The sequence below is a fragment of the Coenobita brevimanus genome, chromosome 6 (genome assembly GCF_032717465.1).
Source record: "Coenobita brevimanus isolate Jiangsu-jjx chromosome 6, ASM3271746v2, whole genome shotgun sequence".
Taxonomy (NCBI): Eukaryota; Metazoa; Arthropoda; class Malacostraca; order Decapoda; family Coenobitidae; genus Coenobita; species Coenobita brevimanus.
In genome coordinates, this window is record NC_136959.1 from 58,256,431 (window position 1) to 58,269,775 (window position 13,345).

General features: G+C 40.5%; 1 protein-coding gene across 1 annotated transcript in view; it reads left to right on the plus strand.

Annotated features, from left to right (window-relative positions):
* Window positions 1-7,488, plus strand: part of mib2 (E3 ubiquitin-protein ligase mind bomb 2) — a 59,915-nt gene extending 52,427 nt beyond the window's left edge. Inside the window, exons 13-20 of the mRNA XM_080272452.1 lie at window positions 648-804; window positions 1,742-1,896; window positions 2,241-2,433; window positions 2,687-2,842; window positions 3,397-3,572; window positions 4,587-4,815; window positions 5,944-6,100; window positions 6,325-7,488. Of these exons, the coding sequence (XP_080128578.1) occupies window positions 648-804; window positions 1,742-1,896; window positions 2,241-2,433; window positions 2,687-2,842; window positions 3,397-3,572; window positions 4,587-4,815; window positions 5,944-6,100; window positions 6,325-6,554 (1,453 nt within the window). The 3' untranslated portion in view covers window positions 6,555-7,488. The remainder of the gene's footprint in view (window positions 1-647; window positions 805-1,741; window positions 1,897-2,240; window positions 2,434-2,686; window positions 2,843-3,396; window positions 3,573-4,586; window positions 4,816-5,943; window positions 6,101-6,324) is intronic.
* Window positions 7,489-13,345: the final 5,857 nt, after the last annotated feature.

The window sequence follows — 13,345 nt, forward strand, 5'->3', positions numbered from 1 at the left end:
TGAAATTTCACAACTGGCTCAGCCGTGTTTTCATAATTTAGTTCCATTTTGCTAAGTTGCATGAAAGTGACACATGTCTGAATATAAAAAATACACCATGGTCTTTCATGCATGCATACAGTGAATATACAGATGCATCAGTGCAACAAAAAGAGAAAAGTAGTAGGAAGTCATTAAGAGGAAGTAAGCTGATAACACATAATGCCATTGACATAATCCTACTAATAAGACCAGTATATAGTCAAACCTCCCCCCCTCCTCCCACATATGAGATCTGTATTCCACACAGGGGCAAGTGAAGCCCTTTTACAAAGTCAGCATGTGCACAGGACTGAAGAAAGTGACTAGGTTTATCACACCTAATCTCTGGGGAAAAAAGAGAAGTATGGTAATGTGGTCTTTGTGTGAAAGGTCTTGAGTCAGGGGAATGTCAAGGATACTGAGATATATTGAATTACTGAGTTATATGTGGTAAGCAAAAACATAACAGTACTGTATTTTGATTATTCTGTATATGCATTTTTTTTTTTTTAACAACCCTGGTTAATACTTCACATTCTTACTTTTTTATCTTTTGCATGTGTATGTAGTTTGTGTTGTTCTTCCTCTTGAAATGCACCGTATGTTGTACTTCTCATATATTCCAGAAATCAGCCAGAAATAATGGAACTGCTGTTGCGTAAAAATGCATCCATCAATGTAGTGAACAAAGGTCGGTGTTCAGCACTACACGTGGCGGTGAACAAACAACACGCTGCCTGTGTCAAGGTTCTCATCAAGTACAACTGTGACACTAATGTACAGGTGTGGTTGACTTTGGCTTCCTTCTTATTAGATGGTAGTTGCTTAGTTTTAGTGAAATTAAGATTGTGTCAATACAGTACAGTACCTTGGTATTCGAGGTGATTTTGAGTCCTAAGACACAAGTCATTGCAACACAACTGAGTGAAAGAGTATGTTCATCTTGGAAGTATAGGAGCAAAAATTTTTTTTTTTTTCTTTTTTTAATACATAGTACAGTACCGTCTCAAAAATATCTCATAATTATATTAGTAAAACTGCTTCCCATTCAGTCAGCGAAGTTAAGCAACGTTGGATCTGGTTAGTACTTGGATGGGTGACCGCCTGGGAACACCAGATGCTGTTGGCATAACGTGCTCCCTACGTGTCAAGTGGGGTTGGTGGAGGATTAGTGCCCCTCCCTGTAAAACAATTAACTCTAAGCCGTTGGCCACCCCGTTTGGGATACATGGCGTCTGGCAATGAATGAAGAATATTAGTAAACTCAGTACAGAATTATTCATTCACAGTGGGTAATTATTGCGCTTCAATTGGATTGAGTCAGTGAAGGTTTATATCCAAGGGATGGTTGGGGTTGATTGCTCATGTAATGCCACTCAGGGATGAGTGAGGCTGATCACTCTCATCTTAAATGTCAGGACCAACATGCCTAGCCCCGGGTTCCTACGCTCCTCTGTGGGGCAACATAGGATTGGATGATGATGATGACTTTAATGAATTTATGATCATGGATTCAGGTCCTGCAAGTGAATAATCCTGTACTGCACTGTATTTTAGTGGTGGTCGGCATAGTTTTATATTTATGTATAGTAGGCAGTAGCATAGAACATGCTTTTTAAAATTTATGTACAGTATATATATTTATTCATATGAATGTATGGTACAGAAAAAATGAGTAGTTTCTTACCATGAATTATATCTTAATATCACTTACGTTCAGGATTCCTACGGTGATACAGCCTTGCATGATGCCATAGGGAAGGAGAGCATTGAGATCCTAGAGTTGCTGGGCAACTCTCCACACCTGGACCTGAACCTTCGCAACAAACGTGGCTTCAATGTCCTTCACCACGCTGCTCTCAAGGGCAACAACTTGTGAGTAACCTATGGATATTTTAGGGACCTTGGATGTTCTCAGTTATAGATGACTTATATACTGTACTTTTTAAATGTTGCTGTGGTGTTATTAATGAGAGACATGATATTACTGTGTAAATGTAGTACTGTATAGGAAAGCTTTTGTGAGGTGTATGGTTATTGCAACTTGTATCTTGCAGTCATTATGGGGACCTTGATTTGATCAGAGATGGATGAATTACTGTACTTGTTTAATGTTGTTATGACAGTACTAATGTGAGAATTTGTATCATGTTGTAGCTTTAATATGACTATAGTACAGTATTTTTTAAATGTGTAATAACTCTGTATTTTCACCTTAGTGCTGCAGAGAAGCTGTTACTGCGATCCAGACAGTTTGTAGATGTTAAAAAGGAAGATGGATTTGCAGCATTACATCTGGCTGCTCTTAATGGCCATAGACAAGTGGCAGAAACCCTTATAACCATGGGCCAGGCCTCACTGGACATTATCAACAACAAAGGCCAGACACCATTACTCTTGGCTGTATCTCAGGTACAGTATTTCATCTTGTACTTACTTACTTATCTAACTACCCTGTGATCAGCGTAGGGAACCAGTTGTTAATCCCTGATCATCGTTATGAAAGCCAACCCGAGATGTAAACCCTCATGGACCCCATGTGGTTGGAGTCACTATCTTTATATATTTACTTTGTACTGTACAGTTGATATATCATTACAGTACTGTAATACCTAGAAAGTGTTCATTTCAGCATTACTTCTCATAGCATGATTTTCATCCCCAGGGTCATTGTGGAGTAGTGGAGTTGTTGGTTGAGGCTGGAGCAAACATCCATGCCTGTGATGAAGATGGTGATACAGCCCTGCACCTTGCCCTTATCAAGACTTCATCTGCACCCATCTCCAACACACACCCTCCATATGCTCCCACCATCATGCAGGTTAGACAGTGATACTCATATTTATAGAAGATCCTGACTGATTTTCATAATAAATGAATCTTCCTAATATTTAGTGGATTGTAACCAAGTTTATCATAAACAAATCTCCATAATTGTTAGCTATTTTCACAGATCATTTTTGGTTAGTTTTAACATTTACTCCAGTTTGATTGTAAAAAGTTTTGTAACTGTATTCGTGAAGATGAATCAGCAGTGTACTACATAAATACAAATAATATTATACTAAGCTTGAGCTTAGGTGAGTTTGTAAATATAGTACATGAGAAAGTGCAGGAAATGTCAACCTGACTTAAAGCTCCAAACCATAAACCCATATCTATATCAATATTGCTTATATAATATTTACATTTAGCCACTTTTGTGAATGAGTCTTGTACCATTTAACCACAAATGTGAGGAATGAAAAGCATACTAGTAAGCCATCTTGTTCATGTTAATTTCATATTTCCATTCTCCTCGGTAGTTTTGTTAATGAGCTCTCAGTATAGACTTTGGAAATCCTAATTTCCTTTTTTCTTGAATGTTTTATGCAGATCTTTAGTGACATTAAGCAGCGTGGATTTGATAACCTGTCCCTGGCCCTGGCATGCTACCTGACCCAAAAGGGCTGCAGTGTCACTGCTGCCAATGCCCGCAACAAGACACCACTAGACCTTATCAATGACACCAACACTATTGACCTTCTTCAGAGCTACACCACTCAAGCAAGGTTTGTATCATGGTCATCTTGTGTTGTGTTTCTCCTTGGAGATGGCAGTATAAAGACATTGTTGTTTTGTTTGTTGTGGTCCCAGGCCCATCTGAATGTGAGCCCAGTGAACTGCAGGCTGAGTCTTCCTTTCCCTGCAGTCCTCCTTCCTTGTTTTGGAGGATAGGGAGGGAGTTAAAGATTGTTTTTATAACCCAGTAGTGGAGCTGCTCATTTATATCAGTTCCATCACATGAAGGCATCCATGTCTAGCACCTTTACATATGAATAATATAGTGATTGTCACTTTCCAAAGGTTGCCTGATATGGAGATAAATGAGTACAGTAGCTTGCAGACACTTAATCCCGAGATACATTAACTCTGATAAATACATTGATGGTGACTTTCGGTGGAGTACAGTTTATTAATTTTTATGATTGTTACTGAATCTTCATTATTTGCCTCTTTCTCCAAAGGAATAATAGATTATTGACCTTTTTATTTTTTTAGGTGGGGGCACTCACTATCCACTCACTCAGTGAAGTGCTGCTCTTGGGTAACTGTCCTTTCCTCTTTTCCTTCCTTCTTTCCTGCCTTCCGCTTCTGTCTTTCTTTCTTTTCTCTTTTTTCTGTCTATGGGTGACTCTACACTGAGTGACAAGCCAAACTGTTTTTAGTTCACCAGGAAACCATTTACTACACTGGGTGGTAGCCATATAACCAAGCCATGGTGCCTGGTGGTTCAATGGGTAATTAAGGTGCTCCAGCCGGATTGAGCCTACATAGGTTTATATCCAAGGGATGGTTGGAGTTTATTACTCACGTAATGCCACTCGGGTGGAATGAGGCTGATCACTCTCATCTTAAATGTTAGGATCATCTTACCTAGCCCTGGGCTTCTTTGCTTCTTGTGGAGCAACACAGGATCAGATGATATACTGTATGTGATGTTTATTTTATTTTTTTATTGTTTGTACAGTATTTCTTATTTACTGTACTTTATTTTATTTTATTTGTTTATTTTTGTATGACAGTGGAGGGAGCCTTGCACGAGTGGACATGGATCTCAAAGCCTTGGACTTGGCTGCTGAAAGTATCCGTCAAAGAGGACTTAATGGACCCACCCCAGACTCTCCACCAAGCACCTCAGTTTTAGTTCGTCCTCAATCACAGTCACAGCCAGTCAGTCCAGCCAAGGTAGTCGGGGAGCCAAGCAGAATGTCACCCACTCCACAGCCTCTCAATGACTGCAATGCTGAGAAGGTATGACACATTGCTGTGCTGTTTTAACCTTAAAATGGCCCAGATTTTCCTCTTTTCAGAGTTCATTTCTTGTAGTATAGTGGCAGGAAAAAAGACAGTTTTACAGCTGTTCATCATTCCATAGCATTTCTTCATGACTAGTATCATGTCCTAGTGTTAATGTCGGGACTGAGTAGCCTAGCCCTGGATTCCAGTGCTTTTGACATGTTCAAATCATCTCAGTCTCTTTTTCACTTTTTTTCTGACGCTTTCCATTCCTGTCTTGTCAGTTCCAAGGATATCATGCCATCCAGTCTTATTGCACATACTCATCAGCTCCTTTATTTTGTTCCAGTCTTGCTATATCCTCCTCTTTTACATCTCATGTTTCACTGGAATGCTGTATAACACTCCTTAAACAGGTACCAGATACTTTCCCTTTATGGACAATGAGAACACTTGAGATGTGAGGATAGGTAGCAGTTCTCTTAACTTTTTCCTTCAAGGTTGCAGCCTGACCATGGTGCTCTGCTTAACACTACTCATGTACTGATGACATCACTGAAGTAGCAGAATTTGTTCACAACCTCTTGTGGCTTATGCAGGAAGATAATAAGAATGCATTGAGGGGTATAAATTAAAGGATGAAATATTTAGCTCATTAATGTATCCTTTGAATCTGAGTGATGTCTGTTACAGTTCTTTCTTGTTGCTGTCAGATTTTATACAACTTTGAAATGCATTCCAATAGTGCAGGTTTTTTTGTAATGTTTGTAGCTGACTCTTCAGCTCATAAAATCTCCAGAGCTGAATATAAAGTTTGAAAGTGGCAAGGATAAAATAATAAGGACATCACTACATGCACTGTATACTGGAAGTGTTAAGGCAGAGGGTAGTGTGTGGTGGTACTGAGATGCTTCTAGATCATCCACCACTTGCTTCATTGAATTTGCCATGGTATCAGATATGATTAATGTTATTTTGACACTATTTACCCAAAAGTTTTATATTTAGAAATATTACTACCGGTAATTATTATATATACTGTATACTTGTATGCTTGGAATATTTCATCATTTTACATTCTGAAAATAGCTTTCTTTTTTCCCCTTGCAAATCATAGTTTATTTTGCTTTGTATATTCTACAGGTTGAGGAGAGCTCTGGTGACTGCTCAGTTTGCACTGAGTGTGCAGCCAATGTTGTGTTCCAGCCATGTGGTCATTGCGTTACATGTGAGGATTGTTCCAGTAGGGTTAAAAAATGTTTCCAGTGCCGAGCTGTTATTGTGTCTAAAGTTACCAAAGGTATGATCATTCTCATAGAAAATGTTTGTGAAGAGCCATATGTATGGTGTGGACTGTCCAGCCCATATGCTGGGATATTAGATAAGAATAGTCCCTCCGTATAGTGTACTGTAGATTATTGAACATGTTATCACACACTGTTTATATTCTCTATTTGACAATATTTGTTTACCAATCTTTTAATTTGTAATTGGTAACAGTCAGTATTTTTTTCATGATTTCAGATGGAAGAACAATATCAAGCAAGTCCAGACAACCTTCTGCTGAGAGATTAAGATACCTTGAAACTAAAATTGCTGAGATTGAAGAGGCTCACTGCTGCAGCATCTGTATGGAGCGGCGGAGAAACGTTGCCTTCCTGTGTGGCCATGGAGCTTGTGTTATTTGTGCTCAGACCCTCAAGACCTGCCACATGTGTCGCAAGCCAATATCCAAAAAAATCAATCTCTATTAAGTATGGTTTGCTTGAATGCTTCATTTGTGGACTAAGCATTTTACGTATAGTACTGTACTATACTGAACTTTTGATTTGTGTATCATTGATTTAAAATCAAAGTGATATAATATTTATCAGAGAAGGCGAAATGATAATTATCATTGACTCACTAGTATATTTTCACAGTGAGGAAAAAACCTGCAGCAAAGATATGTGAAGATGTAACTGCTGTGGGTATATTGTAATGTATGGAAAGTTATTTATAAACCCTGAATAAAGAGTGAATGTTGAAGTAAATATCAGTGCTGTATGTTGTGATTTTCCAGTCACAGCTGATGAATAAATATTATAATGTGGTGTTAGCACAATAGTCATTAAAGTTTGTGTGTGTGTGTGTGTGTATGTGTGTGTGTGTGTGTGTGTGTGTGTGTGTGTGTGTGTGTGTGTGTGTGTGTGTGTGTGTGTGTGTGTGTGTGCATGCGTATGCGTGCGCACACACACGTTCATGCGCATTAGCATGCATGTTAGTGCATCCATGTGTGTGTGTTTTATTAACTTAATCACAGTAACAGACACTTTGTCTGAAACCAAGTGATGGGGAGTGTGTTGTATGTCACAGTCTATCATATATATATATATATATATATATATATATATATATATATATATAAATAATATATATATACTTTTTATTTCATGGTTTTCACTGTAAATTGAATGGGTTTGACATCTTTTTGTCCATTAAAGAAGTACAGTCCAGTTGCATATAATATGTAACTTTTTAAAGATTATGCACTTAGAATGTGAATTATGGCTGAGAAGACCCAAAAATTTGATTATATGTTCTGGACATTTACAAAAATTGCCCACCAAACTGAGGCTCCAGGGGTTATAAACAACACCCTCTCCTCCCTCAAGGCTTTATGTAGCAGTAACCATGTTCATCAGCCTTTGGGGGGGGGGGGAAAGCACTTCATCCCAGAGTTCAGGTGAGGCCTGTACAGTATTCATGTGTTTTTCATGTTTCATAACCTGATTTGTGCATGAAAGTATGCTGTTGCATAGTTGTGAGGAGAGAGTGTCAGCTGGGAGGGAGATTGGTGTCATGTGGAAAGGGAAACTAAAGTCAGAAAGGTGACCATGGGCTTGTAATTGAAACAGGAGTGATTATTCACATAAGATATGTTGAGACATTATCCGTCTATCCATCTATCTAATCTCTCTTTAGCCAGATGCCCCAATTCCGTAAGGGGTGGCCACAAACAAATCTCCTCCATGTTGCCCTTTCCTCTGCCACTTTGCTGCCCTCCTCCCACTTAACTTACACCTACTCTCTCATATACCTGTCCACTCCATCCCTCCATTCCATCCTCGGTCTCCCTCTCCCTCTCCTCCCCCTCTACCTCATTCACATACACTCTCCTAGTCAGTCTCCCTCTCCCTCTTCTCCCCCTCCACCTCACTCACATACTCTTTCCTAGTCAGTCTCTCACTGCATCTTCACACAGCCAAACCACCTTTGTGTATTGCTCCTAATGCTTTCTATCATATCCACATCCACATCACAATGCTTCATCTCTTATTCATTTGTCAGTCTGTCTCACTGTGTAACTCCACATGCTCCTCTCAAATACCTCATTTCCACTGCTCTTACTCTTGACCTTTGTCCTTCCAACACGGTCCAAACTTCACTTTCATACATTAGAGTGGGGATCACAATACTGTCATGCAGCGAGTTTTTTACTTCCATGCTCACTTTCTTACCTCTTGTCACTGCTCCCAGTTCAGGAATTTTTGGCCAAAAATGTAATTGTTGCTCCATACCTCTCATACTCGTCAGATCTCATTCTCTGTTATTTTTTTCTTGTTTCCCAAGATGAAATTAGAACTGAAAAGCAGAAGATTTGACAGCTTAGAAGAAATCCTGAAAAAACTGGAGGTGTCTCTGGACAAGGTGACAAAAGATGACTATAGGAAGTGTTTCGAGGAATGGGAAAAGCGCTGGGACAAGTGTATAGTGTCTCAAGGGGAGTTCTTTGATGGGAAGTAAAATGGATTTGCTGCAAGTTTTGTAATGAAGTTTTTTTTGTTAACAAACCTGGGAATTTTGGGGTTCCCCCTTGTATGTCATTTACTCATGCATTTTGTGTAAAATTAACAATGCAATGGGCTGTTGGGACAGAAATTTCATGTTGTACTCGTACATTACTGGACTGTATATGATAAAGCTAAAACAGGTTACTGGCACTGTACTTTGACAGTGGGCAGTGCAGCAAATTTGATTTCAGATTCATCCAGAATGCTTAGATTTCAACTGATACTGAATAAATGTAAATTAAATTAAGGCACTTAAGTGACCATTGCAGCCCAGACCAGCATTACAGTGAAACAGATGGTGATGTTATATGGTGTGCCTTGTCAGGGGTGGATGGATGTGGAACCAAAATGGCTTTGTTTCCTGGTCATACATGTACAGTATAGTTGGAGACAAAAGCTTGCCAAATATTTCACCGCATCTACTTGTCACTTTCCTCTGCAGGCTATTATTTCTTAGCTGAGAGAGGTTTGGTATGTTTTTCTGTCCATAGATTATTCTTTTTGATGTGATGCATCAGGGGGGGAAAGTGAAAGACATTACTTGATGTAAAGTTGATGTAGTGGAATAAAAAGTGAATTTTTGTCTTGACTACTTGTGGTTTATTGGTTGACAAGAGGAGGCATATCATTGTAAATAATAGTAATAGATTAGCTAACTTCAGTGCTATTCTGGTGCTCTGTTGTAGCCAATCAACAGTATTTTATCTTTCAGTATCATGAAACTGCTTTAATATAGGATAGAGCTATTTTTGGTATAAAAAATTTATGTTCATTATTTTCACCTATTATTTGTTGAGCTGTAACAATACTTCTTGAAGCCTTTTGTTCCTATTTGATTCTGATACAGCAATAGTGTACACTGCATACATAAACAGTTTATATGCTGGTATGGATAAATAGTATTTGATGAAGTAAGGCTATTGATGAAAATTTGTTTTTTTTAAATCCTCTATGCTGAATTTCCATTCTTAAGACAGGGGTGAATAAAGCCATGTGTAGTTGTGCACAGTACAGTAGGGTTTACAGTAGGGTGGCTAAATCTTTTATAAATGTTTTTCAAAGGAGATTGAGTAATGCAACAGTTGTAAAAGTCCATATAGTAGGGGCAACTAGTTATATCTCTGGTGTGTCCTTGAGAATGGGATGAGTGAAGTCATATTTATCCATCCATCCTTCCTTTCATCATCTATCCCATTTTGCCCCATGTAGGCAAGAGTGTAGGGCCCTGGGACAGGCTACTCAGTCCCAACATTTAAGGCAGTGATGACCAGCTTCACTTTTCCCCTGAATGGCATTATGTAAACAACAAACCCCAGCTATCCATCAGATGGAAACCCTTCCAGGCTCCATCTGGTTGGAGCACCTAAACTCACCAAACCACCAGATGTCATTTAGTTGCATGGTTACCACCCAGCATAGTAAATGGTTTCCTTGATTACAGGAAACAATTTGGCTTGACACTCAGGGTGGAGTTAACTGGAGAGAGAGAGAAAGAGAAAGATGCAGCGCTGCATCTAGTGAGTGAATGATGGACCTTCACACCTACCATGTTTATCAACTCAGAAAAAAAGGGGTGAATTAAGTAAATTTATAAAGAGTCTGAAGCATGGGATGGGTGAGTGACATCATAAAGTTCCTAAAAGATGGGGAGAATTAGGCAATGTTTATAATGATCCGTAATAACTCCCTCCTTTTATAACTATCATTCCTCCCCCTCTTATCCCTTCCCCTTCTCATGCTGTCCACTGCTCTCTCTCATTTTCTCTACTCCCCTTCTTTCACCCCTTACCCTCCCTCCCAAAACCCTAACTCCCCCCCCCCTCTCTCTCTCTAGCCTTCCCCCTTCCCACAAAACCCTCTCTTCATTCTCCCCCCTCACGTCTCTCATCGCCCTTAATCATACTCCCTCTCTTACCATCTCTACCCCTTCCTCTCTCTCTCTCTCTGAGTACGAATGAGTCAGAGCAGAATGACAGAGCAGGGTGAGTCACATGGGGAAGAGGAGTACATTTCTCGATCCCTCCCACTCCAGTCAAGATAATCCATTCTCTCTCTCCTCTCTCATCTGAGTCCATAGAACCATGACGTAGCACTTCATTTATGGAAGTGGCCAGTTTTGTTAGGTGAAAAACACTACAGTAACCAGAGATTCATTCACAATCATCACTAAAGTTCATCCACTGTTATGCAACCTTGATTAGGCTATTCATTGTTTGGGGGTGACAGTTTCGTCTGATGAAAGCAGACTAGCCTACACTTTGCAGGACAAGATGAACACACCCACCCAACCGCTTAAACACCACACACACACACACACACACACACATTGCGTGCCAGGGCATTATAAAGAAAAAAAGATGGGGTGAGTGTAAGAATGTTCTCCAGTACATCAAGATTTGTAATGAAGCAAGTACGTAGATCAGAAAACGGTAAACTAGGGGTCTAAAGGGGGCAATAATGGGTCAGCTAATGATGTGGCAGGATGTGGTTTGTCATCGAGAGATTTTCCCCAGGGGAAGATACCCCAGGCGGATGCAGGCTATACATCGGTGGGTGAGGGTGGGGTGCTTGCCATAGGTGTGTATTACCCCACGGTACTGGTCATAGTACTGGATGGTGGTGCTGGATTGCTGGTGGGTCGTTCAGCATCAGTACACAAATATACTGTTGGTCCTCCCTTAACCGAGCCGCCTCGATGCACGGACCAGGAGGTGAATGGCAGAAGAGGGAAAGTTGCAGTCAGCTCGGATCAGACTATCTGCCTGCTCGTGTCGAGTATGACCAACATAGGCTGGGATCCAGATGAAAGAATCTAGGGCCAGAACCTGATGAAATCGAGAGCACAGACTGTAGAGGAAGGAGGGGGGCTCGATGGTCTCGGCTCAGGCGAGGAGAGTTGCGAAGGGCTAGGGCTGCTTGTGATTTGCCATAGAGTTTTTTGAGAAGGAAATGAACAAGTGAGATAAGAGCAGATAGTTCACACTGGGTACTGCCAGCCCAGCTGGGGAGACGGTGGGAGGTGAAGATGGGAGAATCAAGTTTTGTGCTTCGTGCATGATCATGTCGATAACGCCTGTCGCACCGTCGCACGTTATAGCTGCTGAATTCGGGAATACAATAGCTATCGGTAACTAATTTCATTTAGAGCAGTTTATGTCTTGCTCTTGTTACTGTGCTGAAATTGGTACCTTTGAATGACTTTGTAATGAGATTTTTTTTTTTTTTTTTTTTTTGATAAGACAAAGTCAAACATGGTCACTACCGAACATGAAAACACACATGAGGGTTGTTTACATCCTGCGTCGTCTGTTGTGCGTTGAATGGCATATTCGCAATATCGCTGTCTACATTTCGTTGATACAGGTACAGTAGTGGAAAGTAGTGGGATTATAAATATTTTCGATAAATTAGAAGTATTACGGAATGTTGAAGGTAATACATGTGCAGTTATATTACCCTACTGGGTAATTGTAATGAAACAATTCGAAGCAGGAGTTGCACAGCTTTTGGGCACAAATACCTCCCAGAAGCTCTGTAAAGGTTAGCTTATATACGTATTTTGTGGCTTGCAAAGAAGTGTGGTTTATCCTTGTTTATTAAAGCTGCACAGAAGCAGATAACGTGGGTTGGCCTTGGTGTTTGTAGGCAATATAAGTTGGTCAGAATTACTTATGGTCAGTTACTGTGCAAAACTAGCATAACTACTCGGTACCATAAAGAAATGGCACACTGGAACAACCATTACAAGAGTGAGTGAGACCCAACATTTCTAAAGCTGCATTAACCACCAGTTGTTGGAATCATTCAGATTCACATGTGGTCATCAAAATTGCACAGTTTCCTTTGGCAGATGTATTAACCCCTTCACAGACTATGATGTGATTCCCTTCACAGAAATTACCACCTGAAGTTACATAGTGATGTGAATCGCATCATACATAATACCGCAAACTGGCATATTGACATCTATCTATCTGTTGCCAGACGCCTCAATCCTGTTTGGGGTGGCCACAAACAAATCGCCTCCACGTCGCCCTGTCCCCTGCCATTTCACTGCTCTGCTTCCAACTCACACCCCCTTCTTCATATACCTCTCCACCCCATCCCTCCATCTCATCCTCGGCCTCCCCCTCCCTCTTCCCCCATCCACCTCACTCACATACACTCTCTTCGTCAGCCTCTCACCCTCCATCCTCTCCACATGGCCAAACCACCTCAGTGTGTTCCTCATAACGCTTCCTATCACATCCACACCACAATGCTCCTTTATATCCTCATTTGTCAGCGGTCTCCATGTGACTCCACAGGCTCCTCCTAAATACCGTAACTAATTTCCACTGCTCTCACTCTTGACTTGTGTTCTTCCAACAACGTCCAAGCTTCACTTCCATACGTTAGAGTTGGTATCACAATACTCTCATGTAGTAACTTTTTAACCTCCATGCTCACTTCCCTGTTTCTTATCACTGCTTTCAAAGAACCAGCAACCTTTCTTCCCTGCTGTACCCTTTCAAGCACTTCACCCTCCGAACCTCCATCCTTACTCATCACACTACCCAAGTACTTAAACGTACTCACATTTTCCAATTCCTCACCATCCAACCTTGCTGTACATCCACTGACTTCACCTCTCTCAAAGACCATCACTTTACTCTTCCCGACATTCACCTTTAGATTCCGTTTCTTACACACTCTCCCAAACTCATCCACCA